Source organism: Ammospiza caudacuta, chromosome 17, assembly GCF_027887145.1.
Source record: "Ammospiza caudacuta isolate bAmmCau1 chromosome 17, bAmmCau1.pri, whole genome shotgun sequence".
Taxonomy (NCBI): domain Eukaryota; kingdom Metazoa; phylum Chordata; class Aves; order Passeriformes; family Passerellidae; genus Ammospiza; species Ammospiza caudacuta.
In genome coordinates, this window is record NC_080609.1 from 8,791,692 (window position 1) to 8,814,576 (window position 22,885).

Sequence of the window (22,885 nt, forward strand, 5' to 3'; positions counted from 1 at the left end):
GAAGTCCTTCTGGGTAAATAGTCTACTTCTGTCAAAGATGAAAATGTGGATTTTGTTAAGTAGTGACAGAATGGAGCAACTGAATACCTGGAATATATTTTATTATGTCCATGAATTAAATAGAACTCCACAGATCTTATATGAAATCCTTCATAAAACCTAACAATAACCTCTACTAAGTGAGGTCTACAATTTTACACGTTCAGCAACATTTTAATAGTGTAATGAATAATTTTTATTTTGTTGCTGAATAATATTAAGGAAATTTTTTGATAGTGCTTAAAACTCTCTAATGAATTTTTTCATTAATGATGTCTTTAGAACACATTATTCTTATGTCTTAGCTCAGTCTCTTCTATGCTTATCACGTTCACAGTTGTGTGCTACCAGCAAGGGATGGCTGTCAAAAATTCTGGTAGGAGTTTCTCCCTTTAAACCCCATCAGTGATTTAGATTTGTGATTCATACCATCCTTCCAAAGGTCTGCTACAAATTTGTCTGAAGACTGGTTCAGCAGAGAAGTCACATTGTCATTTAGTGGATCCATGTTCTTTGTCAGCCAGGCAGTTGCATTGTAGGTAACCTGCAGGGAACAGTGAGTGCTACATCAAGAATTTGTTCTTGATAAGAAATCTGGAGTGTCCAAGAACACAGGGCACTCTATTAACACAAAATCAGACAAATAATGTGCAAAGGTTTCTAGGGTTGAGGGCTGAGTATTTATTTCACATGTACTGATGTCTTTAAAAAGTCTGCTTGCTTGAAAATGTTCCAAATTACTTGGATTTTCAATAACCTCAGTGATGGTAATTTTTGTTTTCTTGTGAACTTAGCACAACCATGATTTGCAAATCTTATTTCATGTGTTGTGTAATTAAAACACTTAATAAGCACATTTCATCATTAAAGCCATGTCTCATCAATGCAGATACCAGAATGTTTCTCTTTGATCCTTTGGGTATCAAAGAACAAAAGGTCCCTAAGTCAAAACAGCTCAAGCTGTCCAGTACCTTTCCTGCATAGTGCATTATACAGAATTCTGTTTTGTCCTTGAGTTGCTTGGGCTTCTGGAATTTGGGATGGTTGCCTTGTTCTGCAATTAGTTTCTCCACAAAGGACGTGTCAGTAGCCTTGGGGAACCAGCACTCTTCATCCAGCAGAGCCAGGACACCAGGAGGGTTGGTCTGCAATGGCAGTGGTGTCAGATCAGAATCATCACAAACAGAGGCACAGACAGAGCACCACCTTCCTCACCCCTGAGGTTACAGATCCTTCCAGGCAATAAAGGATCTCATGTTGCACTGACACATAACTGATACCTCTGGAGGATCCCACCCACAGAGAGAGAATCTTACTGGTCTTTCGATCAGCTCAATGCAAGGTTGCAGGTCCAGGCCAAAGTCAATGAAATTCCATTCAATGCCCTCTCGCTGGTATTCCTCTTGCTCCAATATAAACATTGTGTGGTTGAAAAGCTGCTGAAGTTTCTCATTAGTGTAGTTGATGCACAGCTGCTCAAAGGAATTGATCTGTGAAGAATAAAGAGGTGAATTCTTAACATTAGAAAGAGACCTTCAAGTGTGAACTTAAATGACAAGATGGGATTTGCTATTTTGTGTTTCTTTTTGCATATTAAAATAATTAACATTTAAGGATCTATATGGGTTTAATCAGCTTGTGTTCCACAGTACATACCTCAAAAATCTCAAATCCAGCAATGTCAAGGATCCCCAAGAAAGAAGCTCCCTGTCTTTTTGTTTTGTCGAGAGCTTTGTTCACACGAGCCAGGATCCAACGGAACAGACGCTCAAATTTTGCCTTGGCCAGAGCTTCTATGGCAAAGTCTGCCTGGAAAAGGTCAGGGGAGATTTTAAGTGAAAGAAGAAACACACTTAACTGTTAATTTCTGTAGAAATGAGAGAGAAAACAGATATTTCCCTTTAGACAAGATGTAAGGAGAAATAGAAATGGGAAAAGGGAGAAGAGCTTCAGGAGAGCAGAGCAGAGTGCGTGTGGTACCTGCTCTTTGGTCTGAGCTTTCTGGACAACATCTCGTCCGACCTTGATCCTTGGGGTCAGAATAGATCTTGTGAAATCTGTCACATTAATTCCCATCAGGTGGCACACTTTTTGTGCAGCTAGAATAAAAAAGTGAGATTTTATTTCAGACTGAATTGCCTCTTAGCTGATCACTAATATGAGTAGCTCAGCAAGTATGCAGAATTATTTATCTTCCTTAAAATCTTCTCTATTGTATATACAAGAGATGATACCATAAAAGTAACATTTGTTACTTTTATGATCCAAGCAACAAATTCACCATTCATCAATTTATGTATTCAAGATTACCAGAAAAGGTAATGATAACTGAGCTGATTTTAAGCATGGTTTATATTTTAAAGCCTGAGAGCTACACAGATAATAGCAATTAAATAAAAAATATTGATAAAGAGTACTTATTCAGTTACTGTTTTATTAATTTTTTAATATTAACTAAATTTTGAAGTGGAAAGTCATACCAGTATCGTCTGGCATAGAAGCTTGATCAGTATTTCTCTCCTTCTTGAAGACAATATTACCCAGTTGGAGGACAGATGAAACAACTCTCAGAATAGCTGTAAGAGAAACAGATAACATAAATGAGGAACAGATTGGCCATGTTTTGAAAACTCTGTCCTCTGCAATAACATTCTAGTGCCTCTGATAGTCTGTACCTTTTTGGAAAGAGTAAGGCTTGTTTTAAAGGCCTGTGCCATAAAACTTGAGGAGTTTGAGAACTGATTTGAGCAAAAATCTCCACAATCTTTGCAGAGGAGCAAATGGGCCACTCTGGGAACACCAGCACCTCAAGTAAGTTATGCTGGCTCCCCAGGCAGATCCCCACATCTGAGGAATTTGTCTCTCACTCACAGTGTCTGCAGCATCCTCCCTGCTCAGTCACTCAAGAGTCTTTAAAATAAAAAATAAATCTGAATTACCAGCAGCTTCAAAAATGTGTGGCACTTCTGAATGTCCAGTTATTCAGGGACATGGGGATATTTAGTTGTGCAACTAAAATCAAATGTATACATATCTTTAAAAGGATTAATGTCAAAATCCAGAAAATGTATTTATTAATGTTTGATAACTAAAACATACATAAATATGATACCACCTAATCTCAGGTAGTAAAATCTACTGATATGTTCCAGATGAGGTTGTATCAATTTGGGGAGTTCTATTTGTTTATCTGTAAATTTATCTAATTTATACAGGAGAAGAATATTGTCCTAATGGGCTTCTTTTTTAGAGCACGAAATCAGAGGGGCTCAGACAGCAAAGTAATGACTCCTGTTGCTGCAGTGGAGAATGCTGCTGTCCATGGCAGTACTGGCAGGAGAGCAGAGCAGTGTGCACCAGCACCATCATCCAGGCTGAGCAGGGCTGGGGTTCTGCTCAGCACCCCTGGGTCACTGATGCAGGTGAGGGATGTGCTCTGCTGCTGCTGCAGCTGCTGCAAGGCTCAGCAATGGGAGGACGCTGCTTTTGCCACCAGGTGTCACTTGGGACATGGCAATGTGCATCTGAGAGCCCTGCACGCTCCCAGCAGCACTGAGAGGCAAAAGCTGTGCAGGTGGATGTCTCTGTGGAACGTCTCCACAGTTTCAGGACTCTTTAGCTGTTGTTTCATCCTCTTTGTTTTTATTTCTCTTTTTTCTGAATCAGTGAGTACATATGAGCTATTTGAGCCTGTTCTGTTTCGTTCAAAAACAAATCAGATTATTTTGCAACTTTTTCATGCTAGTTGGAAAGTTCTGAAAAATGGCTTTAAATGGTCATTACTGTTGAGCTGGCTTAGTCTCAGTAATCTCTTTTTGGATATGTAGGGGTTTCCAATGGGAAATATTCCCTTTCAGAAACACAAATTAGCTTTGCGAAGTGATTATTCTGGGCAGAACTAACCTCTGCATTTGCATCTCTATGTGGTGTCACTTGCAGATGTAAATGTTGAATACAGTGTTGACAACAATTCTCACCTGTCTGCTCCTCATCAGTAAAGCCCATAATTTTCATGGCTTCCAAGGTCTCCTGGAACATTTCATCATCTTGTTGAGAAGGAATAGGCACGTAGCCACTGGATAGAAAGGTGTAATTGTTGAAGTTTTCCAGCAACAAATCATCTAAAAAGAAGAAGAAAAGCTTTATTTAAGAGCATTTACTTAATGCTCTTGGTTCATGAATTCTCCTAAGGAACAACAGAAAAAATCCCAAAATTATCACCAAAGGAAAAATCTGCTTGTATGAGGAGTTTAGGGTTTTGTCAAATATTTTCAAAATAACTATTTAACAACTGTTTTGATGGCATTAATTTTCTAGTTTTCATTAGTGACTGGAGAACATCTCTGCACTTTGGGGCAATTTTGTTTCGTATGGACTCAAATCTGAGCCATTCTTCCCAAAATGCTTTTATTGAGTGCCATATGTAACCTACTCAGAATTGTGCCTCTCCCTGTGGGGATTCATGTCCTATAATAATAAAAATGGAAAAAGGTAACAACCAAAGTGGGCCAAACTAACAGACTGTTCAACCCTATTCTATGGCCAACAACAGATTCTTAGGTAAGGAACATAAAAGCCAGGGGAAATACAGAGTAACCCATTGCTTTGTACATTCTTTAGCAAAGAGTGATTTAGGGAAATATGTAATATTTGAACCATGTTCCAATACATCTGAAGCTGTGGCTTTCACAATGTAATAACATGCTGTGCCAAAAACATTCTCTTAATTTATATTAAAACTATGAGCTGATATTCTTGTTGGAACCCCCAATCTCTTTTTTTCTAAAGGAGTTAATAACTCTTCCCAATTTATCTTCTTGATATTATTCAGGATGGGATCTGAATGGGTCTACATCTCCTGTAAATTAAAATATCTTGTAAACTACAAACAACCTGCCTCAAACAGGTGGACATGAATCGAGGCTTTCTTGTAATTCACTTGAGAAAATTTTCTCTAGCTAAAATACATAGCTATTTATATTGCATTTATTTATAGTAAGGATTGAATGACATGTAATTACAGAAATTAAATACTTAGGCAAGCCATTGCTCAGACTATTCAATGAGATAAGAGAATCATTAATAAGGAACTTACTTCTCATCTGTTCAGAAGCTCCAGCAATCAAATAGTAAAAGATGTGAAATGTTCTTTCATCTTTAGCCTGACGAATTGCACGGGATTTTTCAAGCAAATCTGTTTGTAAAGTGTGTTAAAAAAAATCAATAACGTGATTCAGTCCTTTCTTAATTGTGCCATCAGCCTCAGAACCATCAATAGCATTGCTGAAATATTTGCCATGTACTTGTGTAACATGAATATGTGTCTAATTCTGTGGCAGGAGCTCTGGTATTGGTATAATGCTTACCACAATAAGCAGATCAATCTCCTACTTGCTGGTGCCGGGTAAATGCTGGTAATCATGCCAGTAAGCAAAATAGACCTAAATTATTCTAAAATCCAAGATCTAAAACTAATAGTCACAATATAACTCATACCACTTTGAAAGTGAAGCACCAGTATAATTCTTCAAACATACGGTGGGGGCTGCTTGAAAAAAGAGTTCTTGAGGTGAGTTTTGTAGGTATAAAAGTAATAAAATCAAGTTATATTTATGGACCATTTTTGTGACTATAAGCTAATAAAAATGAAGTTATCAATAATGTAAGTATTTCGATACCAGTCAGGGACTCACTCTTTAAAAGCTAAAGTGCTGTAGATAAAACTTCAGTTAAGACCAAAAATGTTAAAATGTTAATGATTTTCTCTGAAGATCAGTTGTCAAAATAAGAACAGAATGATAAACTGTTTGTTGCTTGATGCTACACTTAAGGGATAAGGTACTTCTTTATAGCTGCATCATTTTTTCTCATTTATTGGAGCAAGAAGCTCTTTCTATATGCAAAGATGAGCAGTGCAACACTGAGGAAACCACCTGCATATTCATATGTTCATTAAAATATACTAGCTCATAAACATACCTAGGGAACAGGCAACATGCCTGACAAGTGAGGTCAGACTGAGCTGAATTTCTCAGTCCACTTTCCCTGAAAAAATACATTGAGGTTATTATTGATACACAGCTCACTGCTCTCTGGGTGTGTCATTTGACACAGCAGTTAGTATTTAGCATCCTGGCAGGACAAGTCCTCTGGGCACAAAAACATCCCTTGTCACTGCCTTAGGTATGGGCTGTCCAGTTCCTGAAGCTGTATTTGGGGAATAGCTCCCTTTCCTATAGCTGAGAAAACAGCCCTGGAAACAAAACTGAGAGCAGGACAGAAGCTGATATCAGCACAAACGGGGCCACTTCCTTCCCTCTTTGTTTACAGCAGCCTCAGCAGTGTTTGCCTTAGACATGCAGTGAGCTTGTTTATGTGCCTTCTTCGCAGCCTGGGGCAGTCACTGCCAAGGATACAAGTCTCTATGTTTGCTCCCACAATGTAGCCCGTCACGTCGAAGTTGATGCGGATGAATTTGCCCTGTGAATGAAAAGAAGATTTAATTGGGCTGTTCTCTCAGGAAGTGCCAGGTTTTCCAGTATTAGCCAGTATTTAGCCTGTTCCATAAGATGTGTACATCACCCTCCCTGGAGTAACATGCTTGACTCCCTCCTGCTGGGGTGACCTGTGGAACAGCCTGAAAGGAAGTGACCTTCTCTGATATTCCCTCTGTACAGATTTCCCCCACATTCTCTTCAGGCACTTAGAGGGAAAGGGGTTCTCCCTACTGGACTAGGCTTTGGAAGCAGGGGTAGGACAACATCTTTGTTCCACTTTGATTTCCACAAGGTCAGTGAGGGAACAGGGTTGGATCTGTGAAACTCTCTCTGCTAAAGTTGACCCACAGACCACAGCATTTCTCCTACTTACAAATCTGGAGGAGTTGTCATTCTTCACAGTTTTGGCATTTCCAAAAGCTTCCAGAATAGGGTTAGCCTGGAGAAGCTGTTTTTCCAGCTCACCCTAAAATTCATTCAGAAGCAGTTAACACTAAAATTTGTAATTACTTAGTTGAAACTAACACTCGCACACGGCAGAGAAAGGTGAGATCTAATTTAAGTCTCTAATTTAATTTTTTTTTGTTGTTGAATACTGCATTTAATGTGGATTTGTTTTCATTATCTATTAAACTTTGTATTTATCTATTTGTGTAATTAACTGCTTCCCTGTATACATGACCCTTTTCCAGCTTTGTTGCCTATGACAGATCAAACTCTATTAATTGGTTTAGCATCACAACTGGCCTTCCTTAAAAAAGGGTCATTCAATGTCAATTATTTTTTCCAGTTTAATGTAATTTTTTAGAGGGATATTCTGAAAGGAACCTCTAGCATGTCTTTTCCAAGTTAGTTTATTGAGACCCTTTGCTAGCAAATGACAATGTAATTAGAATAACTTGCTGAGAATAATTTTAATGTAATGCAGCACAAAGCTACAAAGCAGATTTTATCAGGTCTATTAATAATGATCCATGCAAGGCTATGTAGGTTAAATATGGGTTTGCATTGATTTATTTCAAATTAGGATAATGAATTCTCATGCAAACACACAATCTTCATATTATATTGTTAATTGTGGTTAGTAATTGCTAAGGAAACAAATCATGCAATGAAACAAGCATGCATTTAATTCTATATATTTACCTAATCCTATTTCTAAGCAAACCAATGAAGTTGAAAAAATACTTTGCATATGTGTACAGCTTGTCAAAACTTTTCATTCAGCTCTGTCCTATGAGATCACTTACATTCACATTTACTTTGCCACACTATTCTTTGAGTATTACTCTGTAGTAATATGAATTATTTCAAATAACTCACCCTGAAAAGGAAAAAGTCCTTGATAGATAATAAGATAATATTTAAATAATTTTAAATAGAAATTAAGGCAGTATTTCATTTGAATCTATGGCATCTACAATAGAACCTTGTCTGTTAAAATGAGACAGACACCACCTGCTTCTACTGAGAACTGAACTATGCCACAGAGCTGGGGATAAAACTTTGGCTCCAGCACTTTGTGCAGCTGTAAGTCCACCAGACTCTACAAAGCTGCCCATGCCAACCATGAAATAATTTTTATTTTCAGAGAGATTGTCAAAGGAAGTACCAAATTAACTAAGGGGCAACACTGTCACAGCTGAAGTCTGAGAGGCAGCAGTCAGAACGGGGCAAAAAAGACTGCATGAAAGAAAATAAATCTCATTTGCCTGGCACAGGAACACCAAGAATGTGCCAGCAAACCTGCCTGTATTCCCAAAGCATTGCTATGTGTATGGCACATGGAGAGGAGGGCCTGTAACACACCTGCAGACAGGCGCTGCAGTGGGAATCGCTCTGGTACACGCCACAGCTGCAAGATGAGAACATGCTAACTCTTGTGGTGGTGAACAATTCTCAACAGTTACATGGAAATGGAAAATTCCAAGCAATAACACATGGAAAGCATGCCGCCAAACAAATCAAACACCGTGAGGTTTAGCAATTATTTCACAACAGTCCTAAAAACTTCAACCTGAAGCACAGAAAGCATTTGGGTATTTCATTGAGAAACCACACTGTTAAATTTCAGGCTGAGTGGCTCTTCCAGGATTGTGGGAAATTGAATTCAAACTATGGCAATTTGAACACACACAGAGATATAGAAGAGAGTGATATTTGAAAGATGACCCTGCCTGTGTCAGACCTCATTCTTTACCATGGGGCCTGACACAGTTAGGGTTGATTTGTGAGAGCATTTGGTGCTATTGTTGCTTTTTATCATATCATACAACGTATTTCAACAAAATCTCAAATTTTTGGGGTGCAACAATAGCATGCAGATCTACACTCAGTGCCTTAAACACACACCAAACAGTCTAAGTTACTCACGTAGGCAAAAGATGGACCTTGCTGTGTTGAATAACATGGTATAAAACAAGTGTCAGTATAATTTCCATTAGACAGATATTTTTATTGTTTTTCCTGTATTAAAATAACCAGTACAGTTTCCATGCAAATAAACCAGGAATACAGATATGAACAATCTATTGCAAACATACCAAGGGTATAAATACCATTAACATACTTAGAGCATATTAACTGAAGAAAATATCCTTAGAGCATATTAACTGAAGTAAAGAGATGGGATTTGGACCCAGTCTCAGGTGAGTCTCTCAGGACCAGACAAGGGCAAATATTTTTATGACATATCTCTAGTTCTTCTCTGGTGCATTTTGTTATTCATTATATTTTAATGACTCAAATTGCAGTGTACATAGTCCCAGTCACTGAATTACTATTTGTCAGCATGATATTGAACAAATTAGACTTTTTCTCAGCTCCTCTCTGATAGGTATTTGCCTTCAGGTCTGTCTCAGAGCAAATTTGGTCCTGAGGCTTACATAATTACCCAGAGCAGTCTGCAGTTAGGGATGGCCTTGGCACCCCAAGTTCATTTTCCTCAGCTACTGAGCAGGGACTCAATAGGAAGAATTTTTTTTTTTTTTTTGCATAAACTTTAAATATTAAACATTAGTCTTGTACTGTTTCCACTAAATTAAATCACAGATTTCTAGAAAATACTACTCAAAAGGACATCTACTCCCTCCCCTACTCCCAGTTAGAATCCACTGTACATAAAAACCCAATTATCTGTGGTGGAAGAGGGAGGGCTGAACACCTCGTGCTCTGCTGACACATGGGCAGGGGCAGCTGTGAGAATTTTACATTATTTCCCACTTCCCTACTAATTACTTATCTTGTACCCAATCTTGTATTTGTGACACAATGAAATGTTGTCCTGAATTAAGCCTGTTTTGTGATGAAACTGAATTGCTTCATTTTTTTTTTGCAGAAGTTTTGAGTCACAATTGAAAGGCTGGAAATGATGTAGGACCTGGAGTTGTATCACTGAGAAGAGCAAAGACAGCTGAGAGCCTCAGCCATGGTAATGATCTCCAGGAACTGAGCAGGTATATGGTTCAAAGTAAGAAAATGAACTTTAGTCTCTCAGGCAAGACTATTCACATTTTGAAGGAACAAAGCACTTAGAAACAATTGTGCCTTTCAGAATTGTTACCTCTGACAGAGCAGTAAAAAAAAAAGACAAGTTTTATACTAGGACTCTTTGCTAGTTGGTAAGAAAACTTACTAACAAATCCAGTTAAAACTTTGGAAGTTTAAATGCTGGCATCCATTTTTGTGATGCAGTTGGACAATGTGTTTGTTACAGGCTTTCCCAAACTTCTCAGTTGGCAGAGGTCAAGGGTAAAACAAGGACTTGAGCCCTTGCAGACTTCAAGGCCTTCATACTGGGATATAAATAGGTACTCTGCCTATGGAAAACTATGAATATTTCTGTTCTCCCTCAGTACATTCTGATTTGATGCCTAAGATGGTGTCAAACAATTTTTTCTTCCATAAACAAAGGGCTGTGACGTAATTGTGTACTCCTAATATGCCAGTGCTTGACAAGCCCCAGTCCCTGAGCTGCAGAGTGACCTCAGCACAGCCCCAGAGGCTGGGGAGAGCTGGGGATGGAGGAGCTCACTTACAGTGACACTGGTGTCCTTCTTGCCCTTGTGTGATGAGGCGACAACAGCCAGGTACTGAATGACCTTCTTGGTGTTCTCTGTCTTGCCAGCACCAGATTCACCTCTGAGGGGAGAGAAAATAACACAAAAGAAGGTAGGTAACCAGTGGAGTCCTTCTGCCATGTACATAGTGTATAAAAACAGGGCTGGAAACTGCCCAGCTCAGTTCTGATTTACCCCAGAGCAGCACCTTCCAAATGCACCTGACTTCAGCCTGCAAAGAATGCATTATCAGAGTTATATCTCTGTCCTCGTAGTATTTTGAGTGCACATTGGGCCATTTAAGGGAATTCTAAAACATGATGCATTTTTGAAGAGCAGTTCATCTTGCTTTGGCAGCATCTGAGAAGTGGAGTTGGCAGGGAGTCTGCTTATATTTTAAGATCAAAAAATACGACATTAACTATGATGTGATACAGCAGTAAAAGAAAACATCAGCAGTAATACAATGGTTTTCTCTTCTGAAACTCTGGCATTAAAGTCTCTGACTTGATCCTGCCTCATCTGAATTTTGTATTGAGATGCTCCTTGAATTCAGTGGGACCAGGAATGGAACTGCCTGAGGTGTCCTTGCTCCCTGGGTAAAGAGGAAAATGGTGGGGATTTGTCTGAGCAGCAGAACTGGCACCCCAGCTCTGCCCATGCAGTGTCCCTTGGGAAGCAGGAAGGCAGTGGTAACTTTTTCTCTCTTGGAAGACTTCCAGGTTAAGTTTATTAACAACTTTTAACCCTCTCTTAAAGTAAAAGAGTGGTTTTCAAACTACAGGTTGACAGAGTCTTTTCTCAGTAGAAATTTCCAGCCAATTTTCCTTTCTAATTGCTACATTACATCATTTTATGCCTTTCAGATACCTCTGGTTCTGATGATTACATGCACAAAAATATTATTATACTGTCCTGCTTAGCAGTCAAAGTGGGTGTGGATCTAACAAACGAGGTCTTTCAACTGAGCTGGTGCTGTGAGGAGGGCAACCATCTAAATTGGACCTATTTTTCTTTGGATCTATAATAAAATGTATTTTAGAATAATAAAAGAAGAATACATTCAAAAATCCCAGAGATATTTATCAGCTTTTTTGAGTCTGAAACTGTTTAGCTGAATCCACTGCAGTTCTGCTTCTTTTCCTAATTAGGAAATACAGAAATTAATTTTCCCTACTAAAGGACCAGTGATAAATGGACATAAAAATATGGAGAAGTGTTGGACAGAACTTTCAATACAGAATGACATTGATATAAACCTTAGAAGACCAGAACCAATTCCTGCCTGAGGTACAACATGATAAGAACTGTTTCTTCTGGCTTTTAGCATTTCAACCACAAATAAGTGAGATTAATAGATTCCTTTTCACAAGACCTGAGTTAATTTGCACAGTTTAGAGATTGGATTCATCTCTGTCTGGACTTCAGTGCTAAAACACTTCTATGTTTTATTGATAAAAATTAAGTGTCCTGGGAACAATTCCAAACCAAGCACACCAATTTGAAGACCTATGCATACAAACTTTTCAAATAAATCTACCTTACATCTTTGTTTCTTTGGAAAAAAAACAACCAAAACAACTTTCTTCAAACAAACCCTGGGCTTTGAACTATTCCATTTTATTAAGGGTTATTTGTAGTTCATCACATCATCATTGCATTTCCTTTCTCCCAGGGCAACAGTGCCCATCTTTTGGCTTTTCCCTGAATCCCTGTGAGTATTACCATATATGGCATCATTTTACTTGTAATTATCCCATCAAACTGTAATGCTCCTTAACTCTTTGCTTCGGCACAGGCTGAGGGCTTTCTTCTTTTCTGCAGACAGATTTTGAGGCTTTAACTTTCTTTTGAAATAAACAATAAAAAAGTTCCTCAGCGTGAAATAGAAAACACACAGAACTGCTTTAGGTTAATTAGGAGGAAAGTCTCCAAGGTCAATAAGTAATGAAGAGTAATGTCTCTAGCTGATATTTTCAACATATCAGATCAGTCATAAACGTCCATGACAACAGACAGGTCTGACAAACAAGTATCCATTTAACATTAGTAGCCCTGAAACTCTGAAGGATGTATCACAGCCATATGGTGTCTGGTTTCCCCTCAGTGATGAAATGCCATGTTTGTAAATGTACCAATGGGGAGGAATGGCTAGGTCAGGGCAATGCCTCTAAATAGCAATAAGTTTACCCAGGGAGACCCAGAGGAGGAGAGCATGTGAATATCTTAGTTCACAGGTGGATAGCTTCCTAGAGCTATTGAGTTGTAACAGAATTGGTCATCCAGAACAGGCTTTCCCTCTGCATCTGCCTTTAAGTACTATCATTTCTGAGGGGGTAGAAACAACTTCCGTTGTGAGATGTATGAGACATCCCACCTGTTTTAAAATCTGCCTTCTCTCTTGAACTCTGTGACTGAATTTTTAAAGATGGGTCTTTCTTCCCGCAGTTCTTTGCACCTAGTTCAGATGGCCAATGCAAAAAAGAAGATCAAAAGCAAGTTGCACAGTTCTGAGCAGCCCAACAGTAGTACTTCAGCTGCTTCCTATGCAAGTTTTCCTCCTAAGAAACTCTTTGGCTTTCCCAGATTAAAGGGCTCCACTAGACTAACAGGCTTGCTCTCTTAAAAATACCACTCTCACAATGTGGGGTATAACTTCAACTTATCCTTCCCTTGTTGCTTGCCAGTCATTGTTTTAGGACCTCAGCAAGGGATTTGAAGCACATAAACTCACATATACAGTGCTCAGCTATAACAGAGTTTTTGTACCTCTTGAGCTACAAAATCCTCCATGACTCCATTACCTTCGCCTAAAGGAAAATTATCCCAGCTAGAATAGGTTTCCAAAGAAGAACAAGGTGACACTAGCAGGTTGGCCCCCTTGTTGGGGTTGAGCCTGCAATGTAACTAGGACTCTTGTACATTTGAGAACAACTGAGAAAAATGAGTTTTAAAAGTGTATTTTCTTTTGTTGTTGTTGTTGAAAATTTGAAAGCTTTCCATGTTAGTATTATGATATGAGACTTAGCTTAATTCCTCTTTTGGAAACATCTGCAAAGCAACAGCAGAATTTATTTTCAGCGTTTGTTCAGTAAGCAATGAACCACAAGAATTGCCCGTTCACACATCCCTTAATCCCAATGTGCTGGCACTGTGGGAAGCCCCTGTGCACAGGGCACTCAACGAGGTGCTCTAAATCACATTAGGGCTTGGCAGCCTTTGTCCTGCAGTATGAGATGTGCAAACATCATGAAAAGCTTTGTCCCAGACCAGCTGTACCCCACTGGAGACTTGTGTCAGAAGCCAGCCCACTGATCCTATGGGTTTACTTACAAAACAATTCCCCAAGGACTCGGAGCAGGGTCAGCAGCTCTGCCTGGGGCTGGAGCTCCACAGATATCTGTGTGGGACAGGGGCCAAGCAGCAGCCACTGCCAGCTCCAGCCTTGGAGATTTACTGAGCTGGGAAAGAGGAGTTCAGCTCTCTTGTGGAGGAGTCTCTTGACTAATGGGGCTTTGCAGTTTGGAGATGTTCTGGGCGATTTTTGCGCGTCAGGGAAGGAAATGGGCTGGAGTCCCATGGCTGGGTGAGGCTCTGGAGGGTTTGTCCAGAGAGAGAGAGGGGAAGAAGGGGAAAAGGGCAGGGCACTGCCCCACTCAATGTTTTGTCTCTTCCCATATCAAATTAAGTGGAAATATGACCCTGCTCCTTTCCTGTTTTTATAGAGACTATTCAAACTGCATGCATGTTTTAAAAACCAGAAAGGTAATGAAAAAGTACTTGATTATAGGTACAGGTGTTTCACAAGTACTTTTTTCCATGGGTTTCATAATACCCCAAACACACAGAACTTTCATCAGATTTTCTCTTTCATTTAAGGTAGCTTTTTTAAAAAACTGAAAGTTGTGTACAGTCCTCTAAGCCACATTTGCTTTCCAGAAAATACTCTACCTTCTCTTTCCAGAAAATGGCTAAAATATGATAACCCCAAGATCAGACAGGTTTATGAGGAAATTGTTGAAACTCTCATGGTTAATTTTTAGTAAAAAACATTTTGAAAACTCCAGGAGAATCCACTTGTGTCTTTAGAAATCAAACAAGAGGCCAGAAGTCTCGTTTGAGGGTTTGTGCCTCTACTATCATGGAAGAAGCTTGAAAAGTCACAAGTCTGGTCACTGGCCATGGCCTAGGTCAAGTCATTGCTGATGCACTGAGCTTGCTCAGGTCTCTGAGTACCTGGACAGATTTCTTGGGACTTTTCCTTCAGCAACATCTGTGTTCTGGTCAGTATGGACTAAGAGTGAGTACAGACTATTCTGTGGCCAGCTCAGAGGTGAAACAGGAGAGAGAGCACAGTGGGGAGGCCTAAGCACAGGCAGGAATTCAGGAAATCCCTACAGCCAGGCAGAGCAGTGAAGGCTGCTCAGAACAGTAGAGACCAAGACACAACAGTGGAAAAGTCTTACTTGTCCTAAGTTTCAGACACATAAAAGAGTAAGATTCATACCTCTAGTGCAATATTACGTATTGTGTATGTATTATATATGTTATGCTACGTTGCGTTATGGTACGACAATGCAACCACAGATATATTAGTAAACACATGGTATAAAGTTTTTTGTGCTGTAAATGTGCATGATAAGATTTGTGGGATTTTGAGGCTGACTGTAAAGGGCCAGAGAGCAACAGGCAGGGAATGACACCAGAGGATGTTCAGTGATGCTACCCATGGGAAAGAGCTAACAGCAAATGGATGTGTGCGCACAGAGGAGAGGAGGCCAAAGGCAGTATGAGTGTGGTTATTAATGAAATGCAGAGAAAATAATGAAATCTGGAAAGACAGGGAATTCTGAGGAAACACTGGAACCCATGAGCATTGAAGACAGATGGAGATTTTAAACATACCATGGTTAATCACACAAATGTAGGGACTATAAAAGAATGCAAACAGTACTTAACCACATGAGGATAGATTTAATGAGGGTAAAGTCCTGAGAATGGGTGTATTTATAGTCAGAAACACAGAATCAGGCTCAGTTCTCAGATCTGCTCCCCTGCCTGTGTCCCAGGAGCATTTCAGGGGTTCCATATGAATCCTTACAGCTATTCTTTTACAATTTAGGTACCAGGCCTTGGAAAGTTCAAGCCTGTAGCTATTTCAAGAAAAAAATCCTGTCAGATCAATGCTATAAAGTCTTCAGTTATTTTTACATATTTTAGGCCAGAAGACAATTTCTTATAATTTCTAACAATTCTATAAAATACTGCAAATTGCTTCCACTTGACAGCTGCCAAGCTGCAAGCCAAGTGAACTTTCTTCTTTCTGCACAAATAAGGCAAACAAGAATGTTAAACCAGTAGTGGTTAAAGTTGTGTACATTGGCTTTAGCTTGGCCAGTCTTTTTGCTTTAGAAGACATGTTAGGACAGTTTTAAGCTATGGGTTATGATGCACATCCAACACACAGTAATTACTCCAACCATCTTGGGGAACCACTTGCTGTGCTGTTTTCAAAATGTGAAAGGCATTTTGTTCTCTCTATTTTAAATATTACTGGATGGAAAAACATTTTATTTTCTCTATTTTACGTATTACTAGTGTGAAACAATTCAGATTTCCAGCAAGATGGTCAGGTAATTTCAATAAATGGTAGCTGCAAGAAGTGGATCCTTTAATGAATTTTCATTAACAAAAAGACATAGATTTGCAAAAGAAAGTCCCTTTCTTGAAAGTACCAATTTTCCAAAGTTAAAAGAAGATTTACTAGTGGAAAAATAAACTAAAGTATAAAAATAGAAGATGGAAATGCATATTGTAAATTAGTCTTAATAACCATGACATGTTTCATCCTGGGAAGAATGTGATGGTCAATTTTTACTTGATCATTGCAGGAATTTTATATTTCTTTGAGTATTAATGCATTTGGGGGCAGATTTTTGATTGGTATACTTACAAATACTGAAGTCTTGTTGGAACAGAGGTTAGAGCTATGGTAGCCCTTGTGATACCAGACACAGGGTACAATTTTTATTTGGTGATAATTTTTTTCCAGTCAGCAGTAGCTGTCAAAAGTAATGTTATGGCTGGTGATCAGTTACAGTGCTTTTTTGAGGGTAAATATATATTCAGCCAGTAGCCACATTTTCTCAGATAACCTAAACCTGACACATTACAGCATCATTGCATGAACCTGCTATAAATAATACACATGCCGGCTCTGCCAATGTGTTAGCATTTACATAGAATCAAATCTAATCTTTTATCAGGAAAACTGGAAAATGCCAAATTTAATAAAGACAAAATTTTGTCAAAAGCATTCTTGATGACATTCAAGCAAATAAAATCAACTAATAAGCAACAGAAGGATGGAAAGAGAATTAAAACTGAGGGTCAAGCAGGACATCCTTGTCCAGTTCAACATTTTGAGTGATTTTTCAAAACAGTCAGGAATGAAAAACCAGTGGGATTTTGTGGAGCACTAACCACACTCCCTAGTAGTTCACTGTAAACTGTTAAATCTCCAAGTTCAGAAAGTCAATTTAAAGAAATAATTTTATGCATAAAAGATTTCCTGTGACACTGATACCTGTTCTTTATCTTATGAACAGATCTATCTAATGAAGTAGGTTTGGGACTGGAGTTCAAGCTTACTGAAGGTGAGGAGAACGTGTCCATTCCATCAGAATTTGAATCAATTTTGAATAAAGATATTGTGACATTGAGATGTACAAAAATAGATGAGTTTGCTTACGTGCACAGGATAGACTGGTCTTCTCTATCTGTGAATAAAGAAAAAAGAATCCATTAATTAAGGAGAATGGCTTTTCTGACAGAAGCACTTATGTTTATAAGGATTTACATTGAACAGCCTAGACCTTCTAAAATCTGGCCAACCATGATTAGTAAAAAGTACTGGGTTCACATCTTATTTAATTTGCCCTTGAATTTAAATAACCATCTCTAATGGAAATATTTTGTACAAAAAATGAACAAAAGGTTAAGAGGTCAAAAATATTTTTTGTAAATTCCATTAGAGATGAACTGTAATGAGGACAGCAAAAAGATCAGGCTCTCTGTAAGAAGATTATAACAAAATTTCAAACCTGAAACTCAAGTTTTTACTATGCTTATGAACTATGGCCAGCAGCCCACTTGAAACAAAGTCTGGACAGATAAGGCATCAACAACTAAAATGTTTTAAGCTGGTCATGCAAAGCTTTGACTTTTGAAAGCAAAGCAGTTCAAATACCTGAATAATTTAGCCTGTTTTTCATTTCAGACTGAGAGACAATTTTTATCAAGAGAACAAGTAATTTCTTTGGGAGATTTTCCAAAGAATAAGACAAAACAAGATGCTTTAGATTATACAAGAGCATGTCAACAATATGTAAGTATTCTTCATGTTTTTTTAGTATGAACAGACCATCAAACACATTTTGGATCAAGATTTATAAAAAGGAGGAGCAAAATTTCCATTTCTGCTAGGTGAGGCATGTGAGAGGTTTCAGCACACCAGTGTCCAGAGTTCTGTAACGCTGCAGGAAGGGTGAGGATTGCAGCCCATCTCCATGACCTGTTCTTGGAGCAATCCTCCCTGCTTATTCATTTGGAGTTGGAGTTTCTCTCTACCTTCAGAACTTTTACACAGATTTTTCTGCCAAAAGGCATGATGAGCATGTTTGCTGAAATCCATTCTAAAGCACAACTGTTTCCTTCACTTGTCAAACACCAGGGCAAGTTTCCCAGAGAGGTGTGGTGTTTCCAGCCCTGGAAATACTCGGAAGCAGACTTAAACAAGGCCTTGAGCAATCAGCCCCAGCCCTGAAATTTGCCCTTCTTTGACTGAGACCCTCAGTTTGCCTTTACAGACTGTTAAAAAAAAATATTCTGACTTAGGAAAATAATTCCCAGGCAGGTCAAATACATTTTTGAAAAGTGTGCTCAGTTTACACATCTGAGACTTGAGGCAGATAATGAGGCAGAATCCAGTGCTTCTGTATGGTCTGGCATTATTTATCCAAAGCAGAGCCAGCACCAATCTTTGCTGAGAGGTTCAGACATGAGCTCCTTTTGCTCAGTGTGTGGGGTCACTTGCAGGAATACCTGTCTGGTTGCTCACCCTTATTGCTGACCCTGAATATCATAAATACCATGAGATTGTTTAAACCTATTTAAACCAATTGATTAAGCTCTCAAGTTGTAACTGCTGCCTGGCCCACAGCCAGTCTAGGAAAAGCATTAGAGGATTCTGCAATGGCCTGGATTGATATTAAACAACTGTTTTACTTCCAGTTCCTCAATAGCTATAACATTAACTGCTTTATTGATCACCACACAACAAATGGTGCCACTTAACTGCTTTGTTTGGTAAATTGGTACAAAATGACTCATTGCTCATTTTTATTGGAGGTATTTGTCAGCAATCAGCACTGCAGAACTCTTCCACATAAACATTTGGGAGGAGAGGAGCTGTGAGCCATGTTTGTTTTTCACTGCAGGGTATCAGCTAGGCTTTCTTTTAAGTTAAAAAAGTGAAAGCATGGAAGAACTTCTGCTAAAAATACATTGTTGGGTAAATAGAAACCATGAGCATATATTGATATTGCATCACTAACCCATAAATATCATAAAGAAAATAAAAGTCACTCTTGATACTGAGTTGCCAGTGGAATTTCTGAGCTCAGGGAACATCAGAAAAAGCTGGTCTCCAAGCCAAGTATTTTCTCACTACTCTTTGCTGCCCATCGCTGCCCTTCTTTTGCTCCTCAGAAGGGGAAGGCTCCCAAAGGTGTCTCACAGACTGGCCCACACAGGGGTTTGTGTGCAGGGGCAGCCTGGGGATGTGTAAAGCAGAGGAAGGATGAGGAAGGTCAGAAGTGGCACCAAATGTCCTCAGGGATAGGTTAATCATGGGAGAAACGCCGTGCTGGCAAACTGTGCTGTGCACACTCACAGAGGGGAAATTCCAGATGTTCTTCTGTCTCCTGCATCAGTTCTAACTGCACCTCTAAGGATGTCCAGTCCAGTCCTATTCTGTTATGGCCTGAGCTGCAGATACTGGCCTCATTTACTTTCAAAGGCTATCCCATTCAATTCATCCTATTTCTGTTCTGGAATGTTTCATTCTGTATAGAAAAGACTGTGACCTATTTGTGAGTCTGCAACTTTATGTGGTCTATCTATCAGAAGAGAAAGAGCTGTAGAAGTAAAACTCCTTAAATATAATTCCTGGGGCTTAAAAAGCAACAGAATAGGTCTTCTATATTCTAATATCTTTTTTGTTAATGCCTTTTAAGAAAATTTGACCCTACCTGGAAGAGTATCATCTACCTCCTATATGTCTATATTAGAAATTGAAACATTTATTTTTAATTTTCTCCTCCATTTTTAATAGAGACCTACACTTACATTATAAATCTCACCAGCTTTCCTAAACATGCAGCAGAGTTGTTTTTTTTTCTTTCTGGAATCTGCTTACTTTTTCACCAAACACCTCCAGTTTGCCTGTAAGATTTCCTGCCCCTCTGTTCTTGATAGACCAGTTAGCTCTGCTTAATCACAAACAAAATCAGATGGTTTATCACAATGAAGCAGCAAGTTGGCAGCTTTACCATAAAAGGAAAAAAATACTGAAACCACGTTCCCCCACTCACTTACTGCTTCTTTACATTTGTTAATAACTGCACTGCCTAAAGGGGACATTTCTGCACAGTCCTGCTGAGGACACAGTAAACAGATGGCTTCTCACAGCAGCCTCCTTTTCTAAGACCTTGGGAACTGTGTTTCCCTCCCATACCTCTGAGTAACTACCAGGTTGTTTGTTTTTCCATTTTTAACTCAAGCTTGCATAAAAGTGGCTCCACAGAAAATAATCTCCTTGAATCTGCAGAAAGCTGTAATATATCTTCTCCATGATGATTTACTGCCAGAAAACTTAATGAAGGCCTAACCACCTACACAAAAACTTTGTTACTACTTCTGCATAACATGACTTTTCACATTTGTATTGTCTACCACTTATTTTTTGTTTCTGCAGGGAAGATGACAGAAGGCAGCAGAATTGCTCCTCCTTACAGAGCAGTGTCTCAGCTTCACCATCACTGGAGGCTGGCAATGCTGCAGGAAGGGCCATCCAGCTGCAGCTCCTCTTCCCTGGAACGGCCTCTTCCTTGCTGCTGTGACCAGCACTCACAGACCTCACTGTGCCCCAGGAGGGGGGACTCACTTCAGCACAGCCAAACCCAGGGGTGGCTTTCACCTGGAGCAGTTTTGCATCATGGCTGCAGAAAGAATCCTGCTGGCAGTGCAAGAGTTGGGATGGGGATCAAGCCCTCTGTATGGAGCTACTTCATCCCAAATACAGAGAGAGCAGAGGGTGCAGGAGCAGGGGGAAATGTTTTGTGATTGCAGTCTCCAAGTGTAGCAGTAATCATCCATAGCTAGTCTGTAAACTCAGCCAGGAGAGCCCAGTTCAGTGTGGTAACTCCTGGGGACACACACACAAATGCTCTTGTAGAATTCTCAGCCTTTGAGATTAAAGAAAATTACAGTTTATTCTCATTTTGGCTGGAAATGAGCATCCATGGCTGTGCCTGGGCACTGATCAAACTGCATTAGTGACATGGAAATCAGCAGATTGAACAAGACACCCAGCACTCCTGGCTGAGCATGAGACAGCATGACTGTGATTTGCAAAAGGGTTTTAGGTGCTCAGAACCACTTGAAACAAGTGGAAATTTTATTTTTGCCCGGCCAACATCTTTGATAATTCCTGTGACCTGTGAGATGTTAGCTTTTCTGCATATTTGGAAGAAAGTCTGATTATCTGATTGCTGATAGCTGTGGCTAAGTGTTTTTATCAGAAGAGCTTTGATGGGCGTTAAACATCATCCCTAATGAATACATTAACCAAGTAAGTCTCTGAAGCAGAGCAGGAATGCAGTGTGCACAGCTCATGTTTTCTGCTGGATGTTTGTGCCAACACAGGGGAGGGTGAGAATGCAGAGGGCTGTGATTCCCAGCTGATGAACCTGCAGTAGGACCAGGGATCTGCAGACACAGAGGCTTGGCTCACCAAGAGATAAAGGATCCCTGAGACATCTGAACAAGCTGATTGCTCTGGGCCAAGTGGCCCTGGTCATGAAATACCAGAATATAATTCCTCAGTCTCATGAATCTACGACATATTTTACTTTGGCAAGCAGAAACTATGCAAGTTTCCAGATAAGGAGCAGTACTGACTTTTCACAGGGAAAACTTTTAGTGCTCTGATTCATGTTTATGGGTAAGAACTTTTGTTTATATTCCATTAGAAAATATGCTCACAACCCCCTGAAGCTCTCTGTGCCTATATGTGTAGCAGGGCTCACTCAGAACCGTGCTGACGCCCACTTTCAGCACCCCAACGTGAACAGAATTTTGGCTGAATAACCAGAGTTATTTTGAGGGTTGGTTTAGTTTCATGCACAAAACACGAGTAGGTTTTTACAAACAAAAGCACAGCTTTAAAAGCAACTGGGGCCCTGTTCAGAGATGGAGAGACTCCAAGATGACATGTGCAAGTGAAACGTGGGTGTCCTGGGCTTGTGCTGGGAGCTCTGCTGGTTCCACTGCTGGCTGCCGTGCCAGCTGTGCGTGGTTGGGGTGGGAAGCAGTGAAAGAGCATCCTCTTAAAGGTTCAGCTCATCACCTACTCCCTCCTTGTTCCTTTGCACTTGCTCTCCCCCTCCTCTCTGCTGCCAGGAAGAATTGCAGTGGGGGCACATGAATAATGAGGAGTAACTTCCCAAAAGCTTGTAGGGCCAGGAAATTATTCTGAGCACCAAAAGAAGTGAATTGATAAAAACCTGCACTCTTGCTGTGTCCTCCCTCCAGCCATCCTGGGAGGTACACCTGAACCCATGCTGTTCTAAGTGCAGTTAATGGCCACAGTGAGGGCAAACCAGATCCAGTGGCTTCCCACTGCTCAGGAGAACATGCTGGGAGGGACAGGAGACAGTCTGGGTGACATCCCTGTGCTGCTTGGGTCAGGCTCATCTGTGCTGAATTAGTTTCACCTTAGGCAGGAAACTCATGGATTGTCAGGACAAGACAATTCTGTTTCAGCATAGGCTGCAGTCAGTTTTTCCCCCTTTCTTACAGATAGCTTATATTCCTTTTCTATTTTTTCCCCCACCTCATTTCTAGAGACAAGTACAGGACCCTGCACAACTGATGGTCTGCAGGAGCCAGGAGCTTCTTCCAGATCTCCCCTCAAGGTTTGCTGCTTAAATAAAGGATCAGAGGGAGGAA

At 39.8% G+C, this 22,885-nt stretch overlaps 1 protein-coding gene across 3 annotated transcripts in view; it reads right to left on the reverse strand.

Moving 5' to 3' along the window:
• Positions 1-22,885, reverse strand: part of MYH11 (myosin heavy chain 11) — a 54,360-nt gene that overhangs the window by 19,005 nt on the left and 12,470 nt on the right. For 2 of the 3 annotated variants that reach the window (XM_058815950.1, XM_058815952.1), the window contains exons 4-16: positions 17,346-17,373; positions 10,574-10,676; positions 8,910-8,930; positions 6,910-7,002; positions 6,456-6,519; positions 5,135-5,233; positions 4,017-4,160; positions 2,520-2,615; positions 2,020-2,138; positions 1,696-1,848; positions 1,356-1,529; positions 1,011-1,184; positions 469-583 (exon numbers count right to left, since the gene is read on the reverse strand). In XM_058815950.1, the coding sequence (XP_058671933.1) occupies positions 469-583; positions 1,011-1,184; positions 1,356-1,529; positions 1,696-1,848; positions 2,020-2,138; positions 2,520-2,615; positions 4,017-4,160; positions 5,135-5,233; positions 6,456-6,519; positions 6,910-7,002; positions 8,910-8,930; positions 10,574-10,676; positions 17,346-17,373 (1,383 nt within the window). The remainder of the gene's footprint in view (positions 1-468; positions 584-1,010; positions 1,185-1,355; positions 1,530-1,695; positions 1,849-2,019; positions 2,139-2,519; positions 2,616-4,016; positions 4,161-5,134; positions 5,234-6,455; positions 6,520-6,909; positions 7,003-8,909; positions 8,931-10,573; positions 10,677-17,345; positions 17,374-22,885) is intronic. The other variant, XM_058815951.1, reaches the window with a different exon arrangement.